This window comes from Lissotriton vulgaris, chromosome 10 (assembly GCF_964263255.1).
Source record: "Lissotriton vulgaris chromosome 10, aLisVul1.2, whole genome shotgun sequence".
NCBI classification, from domain to species: Eukaryota; Metazoa; Chordata; class Amphibia; order Caudata; family Salamandridae; genus Lissotriton; species Lissotriton vulgaris.
The window spans coordinates 963,271,123-963,283,787 of record NC_141698.1 but is presented as its reverse complement, the minus strand read 5'-3'; the positions used below and the strand labels follow the sequence as shown (position 1 = coordinate 963,283,787).

The window sequence follows — 12,665 nt, the reverse complement described above, 5'->3', positions numbered from 1 at the left end:
CCCATGGCATCTCAGCATCTTCTTCATTTTTGCTGCCACCATTTATTCTTACTTTCGCCTCCTCCCACTTCTCTCTTTCTAGTTCCAGCTGCTCCTTCTCTAAAGCTACAGATACTAACTGAACCTCAAGCTGTCTTTCTGCAAGGGGCAGCTCTGATTCCAGTGTGTTGAAGCCTCCCTTCCATCCATTAGCTGGAAGTAAGAAACTGGTGCTAAACGAAATGGATGAGGTGTCATCATCCTCCACCTGGAGGTTGTTGGACAGGTCATTGTCCCCCTACCCAACACTCTCTGGAGCTGTCTTTGCCCAGGCCTTAAGGGATCTAATAAAGTCTGCCTTCCTAATCGTTTTGGGAGCAGGTATCCCAATAGACCTACATTGAACCCAAAGCTCAGCCACTGTGAGTTTGGTCAGGTTAGCCAGATATAGAAAAAAATTAGAAAAATCTAAAATATGTATTAAAAACCAGTTTAGTCCAAATTTTAAAACTTGAAAAATCAAATGTTTTTTCCTAAGTCAATTTACAGGATTTTTAAAGATCTTAACTTAATTTACTGTATGCTGTAACTTAAACACAAGTACGTATCCTCACTGCTAAACACCAAATTTTGGTACGTGGATTATTAGTAGTGATAAACAGTGACTTACTAATAGTAATAGGGCCACAAACACAATAAAAGGTTAGTCAGTTTCTCAATAAATGATTCCCTTGCTCAACCCTTGGTAGCTGGCAATGAGCAGGCAGCCGTAACTTAGGAGACTGGTGTATAAAGATTTTGAAAACGCTAATACATTAAATGTAACACACAACAAATAATGGAAATCCAAAATAGGTTATATTTCATGAACAAATGGACACCAAAATGACAGAAATCCAATGTAGGGAACCAGAGATATACATTTTTAAAGAATATACACTTTCTAGTGCTTAAAAACCTATAACGCCAAATTGAGACATCTGGTAAGGCTTGAAAGGGATAAAGTCAAAGTTTAAAGCCTACCGCAATGGAGCCCTGGTTTGATAAACTAAATGGGACCTTCGCACTCAGTAATTTTTCTGGAGCTTTTTCTCTCGACATCAAGCAAGGCTATTCTTCAGGCCGAATTTGCATCAGCACCATCAAATTGGTTTTCTAAGAGGCCCTGGTCAAATCCTTGAAGTCGGGAGCTCCGGAGCTTTCAGAAGAATGAACCTGAAATCCAGGCCGGGTTGCATTTTAAAGTCGCCGGCTTGAATCTCAACATCGAGTCGTTACCTTATGGAGCTCTTCAACCAAAAAGTTCCCAAACTTCACCAAAATTCTTGATCTTCTTCTAGTAGGGCTCCTTGAGGGTTTAAAGTGTCCACAACACCAATCTAGGGGTCTAAAATCTCTGAGATGGTCCTCATGATGTTGGTACTATAATTCCCACAATGGACCTTGCCAAATCCTTAAAAGTCCACTGAGCGCACTCCAGGACGTGGACTTCTTAGTGGAAATGATGCTGGTGGGCTCAGTAAACCTGTTGCATGCAGGGAGTCCTCTCCTTAATCCTTCTTGAAACATGGCAAAGTCCTTAGGACTGTGCAGCAAGTGCAGTCTTTCAGAGTTTCAAGTGTGGCAAATTCTTGCCCTAGAAAGCACTATTCTTCTAAAATCCAAAATGGAGAAAGTCTGTCCTTGAAGGTTAAATCAGACTAAGCCAACCCACTGACATGGCTAAGAGTCCCTAACACTGCCCTTCCATTACCTTCTCTAATCTAATTACAGGTGCTCCTGTGTGACTGGGGTTGCTGGATATGGGAGTGAGCCTGTGCTGTCCAAAAGTGTCATTCTCCCTTTGAAGACCAGTTTGGCCACTCTACCAATGTTCCTGCCTGTAGCTTCTGCAATTCTCCTTCCACAGGAAATCTATTGCCTCTCTAACAGGCTACTTCACACCCCATTAAGACAGCTTGGCTCAGTCTGGAAGAGGCTAACTAATAAGGAGAGAGTAACTGGAAGGCTGGATCTTGGCTCACAGAAAGAAAAAAGGTGAATAACTTAAATTCTGTGATAGTCATTATAAATCTAACAGTGGCAAGTCATTGCATTTATCATAATTAACCATGTATGATACTTTTACTTTCATGTTGCTCCTGTTAATATTTAAACTTAAATAAAAGATTCAAATGTTAGGTAACAAAACAAATTATCCACAACAGGTAAACATTAAATTGGCACTTTTTCCCTCACCAGGGCTTTTAAAACACATTTTGTAATGTTCCTCCTTATGGTTACATGGCAAACTACCCCTGGGGCACCTAGGGGAGATATTAGGGGTGACATATATGTAAAAATAAAAATAAGGATTATTTCTACTTTGGAAGTACCTTTAATTAAATAGGTATATTTCTTATAATTTAATTTTAAAGACAGTCTGCAAAGCAGGGCTGCTTTTAAGTCTCACTCCATTGCAGGAAATCTACTGGGCAACTAATCCTTCCCACTATATTACGTACGAGGGACTTCTAGGTAGTTGGTATGCCCCTTGCCTTATTATATACTAGGTACTTACAGGGGTCTGTTATTGCCAATTGTAATTACTTCGAACCAACACATATCTTTAAAGCAGAATACTGGCTCTGGGTCTGGTAAGCAGAGGTCAGGGCACAATCAGAGTCAGTTACTATCAGTACTAATCAAACAGGCATTTGAAATGCAAGCGGTCTCGCATTTGGGACCATATATGTATTTAACTATGCAGCTCATTAGCCTGGGTGCTGAAACATCTACTGTTCTTTAACATGGAGAGAAAGTAAGCACCAAACAGTGTGACACCCAAGGTATGGGAACGCATGGAGAGAAATATTGCCTTTCAGCAGGAAGTTATATAGTCCAAAGCTCTGTTTTTTATATAATATCAGGGTCTTCGGTGGTCATTTCACTAAAAATACAAGATTTGATTTTTTTTATTGTAAACGGGTGCTCATGGAAGACAATTTCTATGGACTGGAGTCTAGAAAAGTGATTCTGGTATTTTACTGACCTCTGCTTGTCATTTTCTATCATGAAAGTTAAATAGAGGCAGTTGCCAGAAAAATACAAAAAAGAAATTACCTCAGAAGAAAGCATTTCTGGTATTTTACTGACCTCTACTGGTCGTTTTCTATTAAGACAGTTGAATAGAGGCCGTTAAACAGAAAATAAAGTCCCTAAGAGGAAGCAGACAAGTCCTAGGGCTGATCTCTAGTGCCCACAAAGTACATATACATTTAAGTATATACTAAAGTATATACAAGAGGTCTCAAATGCTCGACCTAAAGATTAGGGTGATCAGGGCCAAAAGAATGCCGGTAGCATTGCTAGCCATTCAAGAATACTCTGCTTCAAGATCCATCCAGGCCTTCTTCTGGCACATGTTCACTTTAGTAAATTTCCAAGTCATGCTGTGTTTATCCTGCCATCCGTCTCCTAGGCCAGTAGAGCTTGTTTCTTAATCAAAATACCACCTGAATTGTCACTCAGTTTTACTGTTGGCAAATTGAACACTTATTTACAACTATATTCCCCTGTCTGGTGGTATAAGAATATATCATTTAAAGTACTACAGTCATTCTGTACAAACCACCACTTTGCTAGATCTTGTAGAATCATGCCTTATTCTTTTGAGTTAAAACACTAGTGTTTTGAGAATCTAGCTAAATCTATACTAAAGCTAACTCTCACTTCCTGATCTTAACTGATCACCCTGCTTTTAGGAGCTATCCTAAATGTGTCCAAACTCCTACATGGTACATCTACTAACCAGGAGCACAGTTTTTGACTTTTGGGTGGAGACCCAAAATAGTTCCATGAGTATTTAGTATCATTGCTGCCAACCCCCACTGCGCAGAGCCTTCTGTAGCTTGGTGATTGCCCGTGGCATTTCGCAAGGCATGTGTCTAACCCACTGTGGTGCGCCAACTCCCATGTGCTTGTCCAAAGGCTGTGTATATTGGAGTCTGGTTGCAGAGACTGGTCTATGGTGAAGCTCTTTTCCCAACCAGCCACAGGCAGACTTACACAGCCCATGTCCGAAAGGGTACACATTCTCTTATTAAGTTTTTTGGGTGGCTCTTGAAGAATAATTTTTATGTTGGTGCTTTTTTAAGATTCATTGGTTTTTGGTATTTGTACTAGCATTCAGTTTTGCTTGCTGATCATGTTGGAACTTGGATAACAATCACTTCAGAAATTAAAGCAATGGCCCATATTTACTAACACTTTGTGTGGGGTTTGCTTCACAAAAGTGCACAATATATAGAATTGGGATTGACTTTTAAACTTTTCCACTCAAAAAAGAGCCATAAAGTAACACAAGCTAGTGCTATCTATGCTTTGCACTACTTCACGCGAAGGGGGTGTACTATGGGCGGTACATGTGCTTTCTCATGCAACCCCCAATGGATAATATTGCAAAAACCTATCTACTAACATTTGTAGACATGGCTTAGCGTTAAAAAAAGCATGAATTGCTGAGGCATACAAAGTTTAAAATGATTTCTTACGTCCAAACCTTTCAAATTTTTCATGTACCCTGTTTTTACAGCACACATGCAAAGATTAGAGAGTTTATTTAAACTGTAGTCTCTAAATCTACGTGTAACATCATTACATGAGAGTTAAAAACAATATAAACATTTACAATAACAAACGTCTAAGCCAAAATAGCCTTTAATAAATTTCCAAATGCACGTTTCATCAAGAAACTCCATGTAAAAAATAAGCGTGATTACCTCACTAGTGTTGTGGATTTTATACTTTGGAAAGGTAGGTTTTAAAATCAGACTTCTAATTCTGAAGAAATGTAAACAGTCAAATAGTAAGGGCACATTAGAATTATAGCTGCATAAGCCGCATGTAAATTTTCCATCCCCATCCAAAAAAGTATAAAATGTATCATTATTTGAATATATAAAGTTAAAAGGCACGTGAAATTTCAATACCAGCAGGCGCAGTTGTGGGACTACTAATGAGGATACATATGTGTAAACACGGGGGCATATTATCAAGGGGGTTTATCTCCGCTTTTTTGGCTTTAAAAGCCAAGAAAGCGGAGATAAAATTATCTCCCTATTACCTAGCTGTCGGTAACACCAGTTAGCGACAGCTAGTAGGAGATATCGACCATCTTGGGCCCCACTTTGCATGTCAGAGAAATGTATCACTAATGACATGCAAAGTGGGCGTGCCAAGATTTTAGCGACTGGAAACAGTCGCTAACATCGCTATCTCCTATTACCAACTTTTGGAGATATTCACGCTAAGCGCGAATATCTCCAAAAGCTAACACCTGCCCTGAGCAGTTCTTAGCCATGTTATCCAATGGGAGGTGGATAACATGGCTAAGAGCATTAGCTCGGTAATGCCTGAATATCTTCAGTTCAGCAATATTCATGCATTTTGGCCGATTTTTATTGCATTTGCGATAAACCTTGGTAATACCAAGGTTTATCTGTGATAAAAATCGCCGCTGGTCGGCGATACTTTTTTGTCTCTAACCAAGCAATAGCGATAATTTTCGCTAATGCTTGGTAATATGCCCCACAGTGACTAAGAGATCTGGGGCCAGATGTAGGTAAAATAGATTTACCGATTTTTAATTACCGAATTTTACCGATTCGGTAATTAAAAATCGGTAAATCTAAGGGGTGGATATGTAGGTATTCCAGATGTGCTGGAATACCGATTCGGAAGAATTCGGTATTTGAAGCCCATAGGAATGAATGGGCATTACCGATTCGGTATTTACCGAATCGGTAAATACCGATTTTCACAAGGGTGCAGGGGGTGTCACTTTGACACCCTCTGGCACCCCCAAAAACAGGCTTGGGTGCCATGTGGCAGGCATACATGCCCTAAGGGCAGGTCTGCCTGTCACATGGCATAGGTGTGCATGCACACATGTGCATGCACACCGGAATCCGTATTTTACCATCAAATTGGATTCAATGGTAAAATACTGATTGGGTAAGGCCTCTGGGACTCTGAAGAGTCCCACCTACATCTGGGTGCCTCCGAATCGGTAAAATTACCGAATTTTTATTTGACCGAATCAGTAAAATTACCGATTCAGTAATTTTACCGATTCGGTAAAATAATGCACCCTACATACCTGTCACCCATTTACCGATCGGTAACGGCCAAAATCGGCCGTTACCGCTCGGTAAATGGCCTCAAACGGCCACCTACATCTGGCCCCTGGTGAGGAAGTCTACCATGACTAGACATCTCGATCTGTGGGGATCGAATTGTACACTCGACTACATTAGGTTTGCCTGCAGTCGTCGTGATAGTTTTTCACTATTTCATTTTAGATCCGATACTGTTAAATATCTGCTTTGCTTTCCTGCGGGTTTTACCCACAATCTTGAATCCATGCCCTGTCCTTGTGATGATTCAACTGGGCAACCAATGCTTCGTTTTAACTTTTTGGGTACATTTTATGCACAGTATACTAGACTTTTTTTGAACAGCACTGTTAAAAAGAAATACTGCTGAATATTGGTCAATGCAGAACCGTTTTTAGATTTTATTACTTGTATTTAACCGGGAACTATTTTACACAACTGGTCTTTCCTAAAATCTACTGTAAGAGCACGTAGGTCCATGTTGTCTTAATATATTGCTGCTACTATTTTTAGCTGTTTTTACTATGTGTTTTATGTACTTTTACCTGATACAATTTAGGAGTTGCTTTGTACTGTGAAATGCTTTTATGATCGCTATAATGCCTCCGAATAAAGTGGATTGATTGATTTATTAAAAGTTACGCGCTCAAACACTTTGATAAAGCCAATAGACAGTAGCTTATAACGTGTGAAAAACCCTCTGTTGATGATTGTAGGCAAGATTGGTTTATTGAGTAAACCTGTAACTAAATCCAAAGAGCCAAAATGCAATTTATTGAAGCCATTAGAAGTTCATTGATCGTTGTAAAAAGCCTGTTTCACCCTACTTGGTTTATGCGTGTTCATTTATATTTTTATGTGTAGTATTAAACTGATTGTAGGATGAAGTGCTTTTACTTTTTAAAGAACATGGAGAATGGGTAGCAGTATTGAGCTATCATTGACTTTGCTGCGATCTGTGAAATGCTCTTATTAGCTCCCTTGGGGGGCACGTCTTGAGGTGAGGGTGTGTACTTCCTGATCAATTTTGTGACCAATAATAATCTCCCCCAAGAAAACCAAAGGTAAAAGCCACCTTTTTAATTTAATTGAAGCCCATTGGCCGGTGATTGCCATTTTAGTTGTGAAGGGCAATACATTCGCCTACCTCTTCCTGCTGCAGTTTTTAGCTGTGTTTTTTTATGGATTGACTCTTCGAACAAGGCTGGCTGACTTCCTATAAAAATATGGCATATTAATCTTTGCTACTTTCAAGGACAGCGACAATATAATAACAACAAACACCAGTTCTCCATTGATACTATCGTAATATATAACATAGGTAAAATTGTCCTAGGGTTGCCCACATAACTTGGCTGATTAATTTTGTTTTCAACAGTGGAGGGCTGAATGCTTGGTGTTGAAAAAATATTCAATGATGGACTACACAGCAATTTCTCTATAATAATTGTTTATCTTTGTGCATGTATATTGGCATACTGTGTGTACAAATAGTGCTGACATCTGTGATGCTGTGTATTCTCCAAATCTAAACATGTTTTTCTCCTATCAATAGCTCCACAATAAATGCGCTTCACATCTAAAGCCTGAATGTGACTGCGGACCATACAAGGATCACATTTTGCCACCAACAACAATCTGTCCAGTTGTACTGGTAAGTTATAGGCGTGTATTGTATGACTGCATGTAGTTTTAGGTCGCTTTGTGTTGATTACGTTTTCTTTCTCCTTTTCTTACATAACGCAAAGAGTCAGAGAACCATCTCTGAAATTCATTCTACTGTTTAACCAATGGTTTTTTACGCAAGTCACAAAGTGTGCCCTTATACATTTTCAAATGTATGCTAGAACAAGGCAGATGGTGGAACCTTCATTACAAATGCACATAACCAAAATGACCCCAACAGTAATTTCCCCTTTAGATACTACACTGGGGTTTATGTGCACACCGATAACCACCCACCATCACAGTGATAGTTCCTTACAATTGATTTAATTCATAAGCACAGGTGCACCATAAGTAAGAAATGTGAAAACTAAATCACAGGCTTATTATAAAGACACTGGAAATGATGTCCAAGTTTTAAGAAAAATCCTTTTTATTGTTCCAATTGCAAGAAAGAACAGCCGACCTGACGTGTTTCGTCCCAGATGGGACTTCTTCAGGGCGAGATGGAAATAGAACCTCATGGGAGGTTCGGCAGGTCATGTAGAGTTGAGCAAATGTCGTTATCACTGCTGCTGTACCATTCACCAACAGTTCTATATAGTCACTCATAGATATACTCACTCATCATATGTAGTGATACACCTATACATCCTGTTACACACCGACAGTCATCCAAAAGCCACTCACACACATACTCACACATGCAAATAAACTATTGAACATCCATTTATTTGCATATACAGCTATACACACACTACCACCTTACTTCTAAGGAAACTCACACATACTTACTCTCTTAAACAATCACTTATAGAAACACATACTTATTTAAACAGGAACTCTTACAATCTCTCACTCTCACATATACTCACTTATATACATTGATACTCACATATAATAGAATAAAACATATTTAGTTACTAATAAAGACACTAGTGAGACAGTCATTCACTCACTAACACACACATATACAGTATACACAGTCATCCACCCTTACACTACAACACAAATGCAGTCTTCAAAACACATACAAACAGTGAGTCAGTCATTAATGCATCTATGTGCTAAGTAATACCCCCACCAAACCATACAGACACTCATACTGATACTAAAAAAAACATCTAATAACCCATACACACACACATGTAGCTACTCACCAACCCATGCAGCCACTTATACACAAAGTGAAACACTGATACATATATTTAAATATTTAAACAACACTCGCTAATATATGTATTCACTAAGATACACTTAATAAGCGAGTTAACCAATCCATTTTTTTATAAAAAAAACATCCATTTAGATACTTTTTAAAAAATGTATTCTTCCATCGACCTTTACAAATACATATGTAAAACATATTTATTTTACTGAAAGACACACATTCACTGGATGGTGTCATCAGTGATGTCACTGACCATGTCATGAGTGATGTCATCAGCAGTGCATTGCAGGCGCGCAAGTTATAGTGAGTCCAACTAACTATAACGTGGGAATTTCAATGGTTTGATGTCAGTAAAACTTCCAGGTAACTATAACTGGTGTGAAACCTATGGTTTTTTCAGTGAATTTAATAGGTTTTTTAAATGCTAATTCCTAACTATAACTGGTGTGAAACCTATGGTTTTTTCCGTGAATATATATATATATATATATATATATATATATATATATATATATATATATATATATATATATATATATATATATATATATAGATATATATATATATATATATATATATATATATATATATATATAGATATATATATATATTCACTGGCCCCATGTGAAAGGATGCATTGCTGGAGTTGCATCATTTTTGAGACACACTCCAGCAATGCATCACTTTTGCACTTACAGATACGTCTGAAATACTGACGTATCTGTAAGAACTTCCAACAAAATACGTCATAAATTTAATATGACGCATGACTAGAAGACTGAAGGCCTCATTTATGAGGCCATCTGTCACTTTAACGCCACCGGAGCATCACTTTTTGTGACGCATCAGTACAGTAAAAAGTGCACCTTATTCAGTCATATTTACAAAGTGACGCATCATGGTAGATGTGTCACTTTGTAAGCCCCTGCGCCACATTATACCTACGTCAGGTGTAATGTACGCAAAAGGGACGTATTGACGCAAGAAAGGGTTGTAGAGGTGACGCAGTGAAATCTATGAGATATCACTGTGTCACTTTTATGACGCTGTTGCGTCCAAATCTTACGCCTGTATCACAGCAGGTGTAAGACTGATACAAGCCCTTTCACATGGGGCCTGGCCCCATGTGAAAGGATGCATTGCTGGAGTTGCATCATTTTTGTGACACACTCCAGCAATGCATCACTTTTGCGCTTACAGATACGTCTGAAATACTGACGTATCTGTAAGTACTTCCGACATAATATGTCATATATTTAATATGACGCATGACTAGAAGACTGAAGGCCTCATTTATGAGGCCATGCGTCACTGTAACGCCACCGGTGCATCACTTTTTGTGACGCACCAGTGCTGTAAAAAATGCACCTTATTCAGTCATATTTACAAAGTGAAGCATCTAGGTAGATGCGTCACTTTGTAAGCCCTTGCGCCACATTATATCTCCGTCAGGTGTAATGTATGCAAAAGGGACGTATTGACGCAAAAAAGGGTCGTAGAGGTGACACAGTGAATAAACTGGGTTTTCCCCATGCTACGCTCACCGGTCCGCTCCCCGGAGCGCATACCGGGCGCTCCCCATGCGCAAAATTTTGTTTTGCCCTGCAGGCCCTATTATAGCCCCCACATCAAATCTAGGGGGTCAGGGGGGATCTACCCTGCCCCCTTATGGTCATTTCCCCCCTTTTTTTCGCCACCTCTTGTGTCTCGATCCTACCGAGACACAAGATGGCAGCCGCTCCGGACTGTTTTGAATGTTTACAGACACCCGTGAGCCAATCAGCTTTCCGTGCGCAAGTCGATAAGCACGCCCGGTGCGCTCCCCGGTGCGCGTACCGGGGCGCGCCTATAGATATATATATTTTTTTTAACCTAAATTACTCAAAATCCACTGCAGCACATATCTTGAGACATAGCAAAGGCACATCATGCTACCAGTCCCTACAATTTTGCCAAGTTTGGTGGAAAACCATTCAGCCGTTCGGTCTAAAAGTGAGTTCGACCGCCCAACGGAAATTAACATGGGGAAAACACGTTTTGGGACCCGCCTTTTATCTTGCCCCCCGCTTGACGAATCCCCCCGAAACTTTCAAGGAAGAAGCGGAGCTCCGCGAGGCAAATTTGAGGACATTTTCAGGCAGATTCGTCAACCGGCGCCAAACTTATTCCAAATAGAATTTTGAGATTTTGCATTGAAAAAAATCCTAACTATAACTACCTACTGGCGTTCGCCAGTAGGTAATATATACATATATATATATATATAGGAAATCCGCAACATTCTATTTGGAATAACTTTGGCGCCGATTGACGAATCTTTGCGAAATTTTTTAAACTGGTGGGGTGCTCCGGTCCGCTCTCATCATGGAAGTCTTGGGGTGTTCGTCAAGCGGAGGCCCAGGAAAAAGGGGGGTGCCAAAACGTGTTTTCCCCATGCAATTTCCCATAGGAACCTTTAGCCGCAGCTACAGCCCGAACTGCTGAACGGAATTACACAAATTTGGCAAAAAGTTAGCCCTTGGTTCAGAGTCGTGCCTTTTTGTTAAATGGTGTAAATCCGTTTAGTATTTCCTGAGAAAATCAAAATTAAAAATCACATATATATCTATGGCCGATGAGGATCTGCGCACCTTAAGCGCACCATGCCGAGCATGAGCTGTATGCTAATTGGCTGTCAACACTCCAAACCAGGAAGTGTTGGCAGCCATCTTGTAGAACTGAGGAACAAGAACACAGAAGTAAAAACGTGCAAAACGCAAAAAGTGGGCAGGGTAGAAACACCATGACCCCCTAGTCCTGCTCAGGGGATCCCACAAGGACCCCCAAGGCCCCCAAAAAATAGTTTTTTTTCAAAACAACAGCAAGATCCCTGCAGGTTGCGTGGATCCTGCTGATAAAAAAAATTAAAAGCTGGCTCCCGCACTTCGATGCTAATCTGCCCCTGGGGGGGGAAAAGTCCCGGGAGCATGTTAGTCCCGGGAGCATGATCAAAATAAAGTTTGGGGGAGCTCCAATCCCCCCCACACTGCGCCGGGGACCGCCACTCCCTGGGGCAAAGCATGAATATTTGCGGGGGCTCATGGCCCCCCGCAGCCCCGGGGCTTGCCACCCCCAGGGCTTAGTAGTATAATGTTGGGGTGCCTCTAAGGCCCCCTGAGCCCCGGGACTGTCACCCCCGGGGTTCGACTTAATTGAGATTGTGGGGGGCAGCCCCGGGGACCGCCACCCCCAGGGCTAAATATTATAATGCTGGAGGGTCTCTAAGGCCCCCCGAGCCCCGGGGACCGCCACCCCTTGGGGCTCATCTTATTTGAGATTGCAGGGGGTGCACTGCCCCCCACAGCCCTGAAGGGCCCCACCCCCGGGCTTAAAAAAAAATACCTGTATGGGGGCTCAAGCCCCCCACACACGCCCTGGGGACCGCCACCTCATCGGGGCTCTAAATATTTAAATTGGGTGGTCCGTGACAGACCCAGCAGCCCCGGGGACCATCACCCCATGCGCTTTAAAATAGGTGGGAGGGGGCCACAAAGCCCCCCTTTTGGAGCCCTCGAGGGCCCTGGGGACTGCCACCCCCCAGGGCCGGCTCCTGCAGTGTCCGGGAGTGCCCACCCCGGGACACTGTAGTTTGCTATGAAAGTGCGGGAGCCTCACGGCTCTCGCCCTGCCAGAGCAAACTTGGTTTGAATTTTGAA

At 41.2% G+C, this 12,665-nt stretch overlaps 1 protein-coding gene across 3 annotated transcripts in view; it reads left to right on the top strand.

The window, feature by feature from the left end:
- The window catches only part of DGKB (diacylglycerol kinase beta), a 1,765,597-nt gene that overhangs the window by 481,000 nt on the left and 1,271,932 nt on the right, over positions 1–12,665 (top strand). For all 3 annotated transcript variants that reach the window (XM_086941963.1, XM_086941961.1, XM_086941962.1), the window contains one exon: positions 7,690–7,788. In XM_086941963.1, the coding sequence (XP_086798089.1) occupies positions 7,690–7,788 (99 nt within the window). The remainder of the gene's footprint in view (positions 1–7,689; positions 7,789–12,665) is intronic.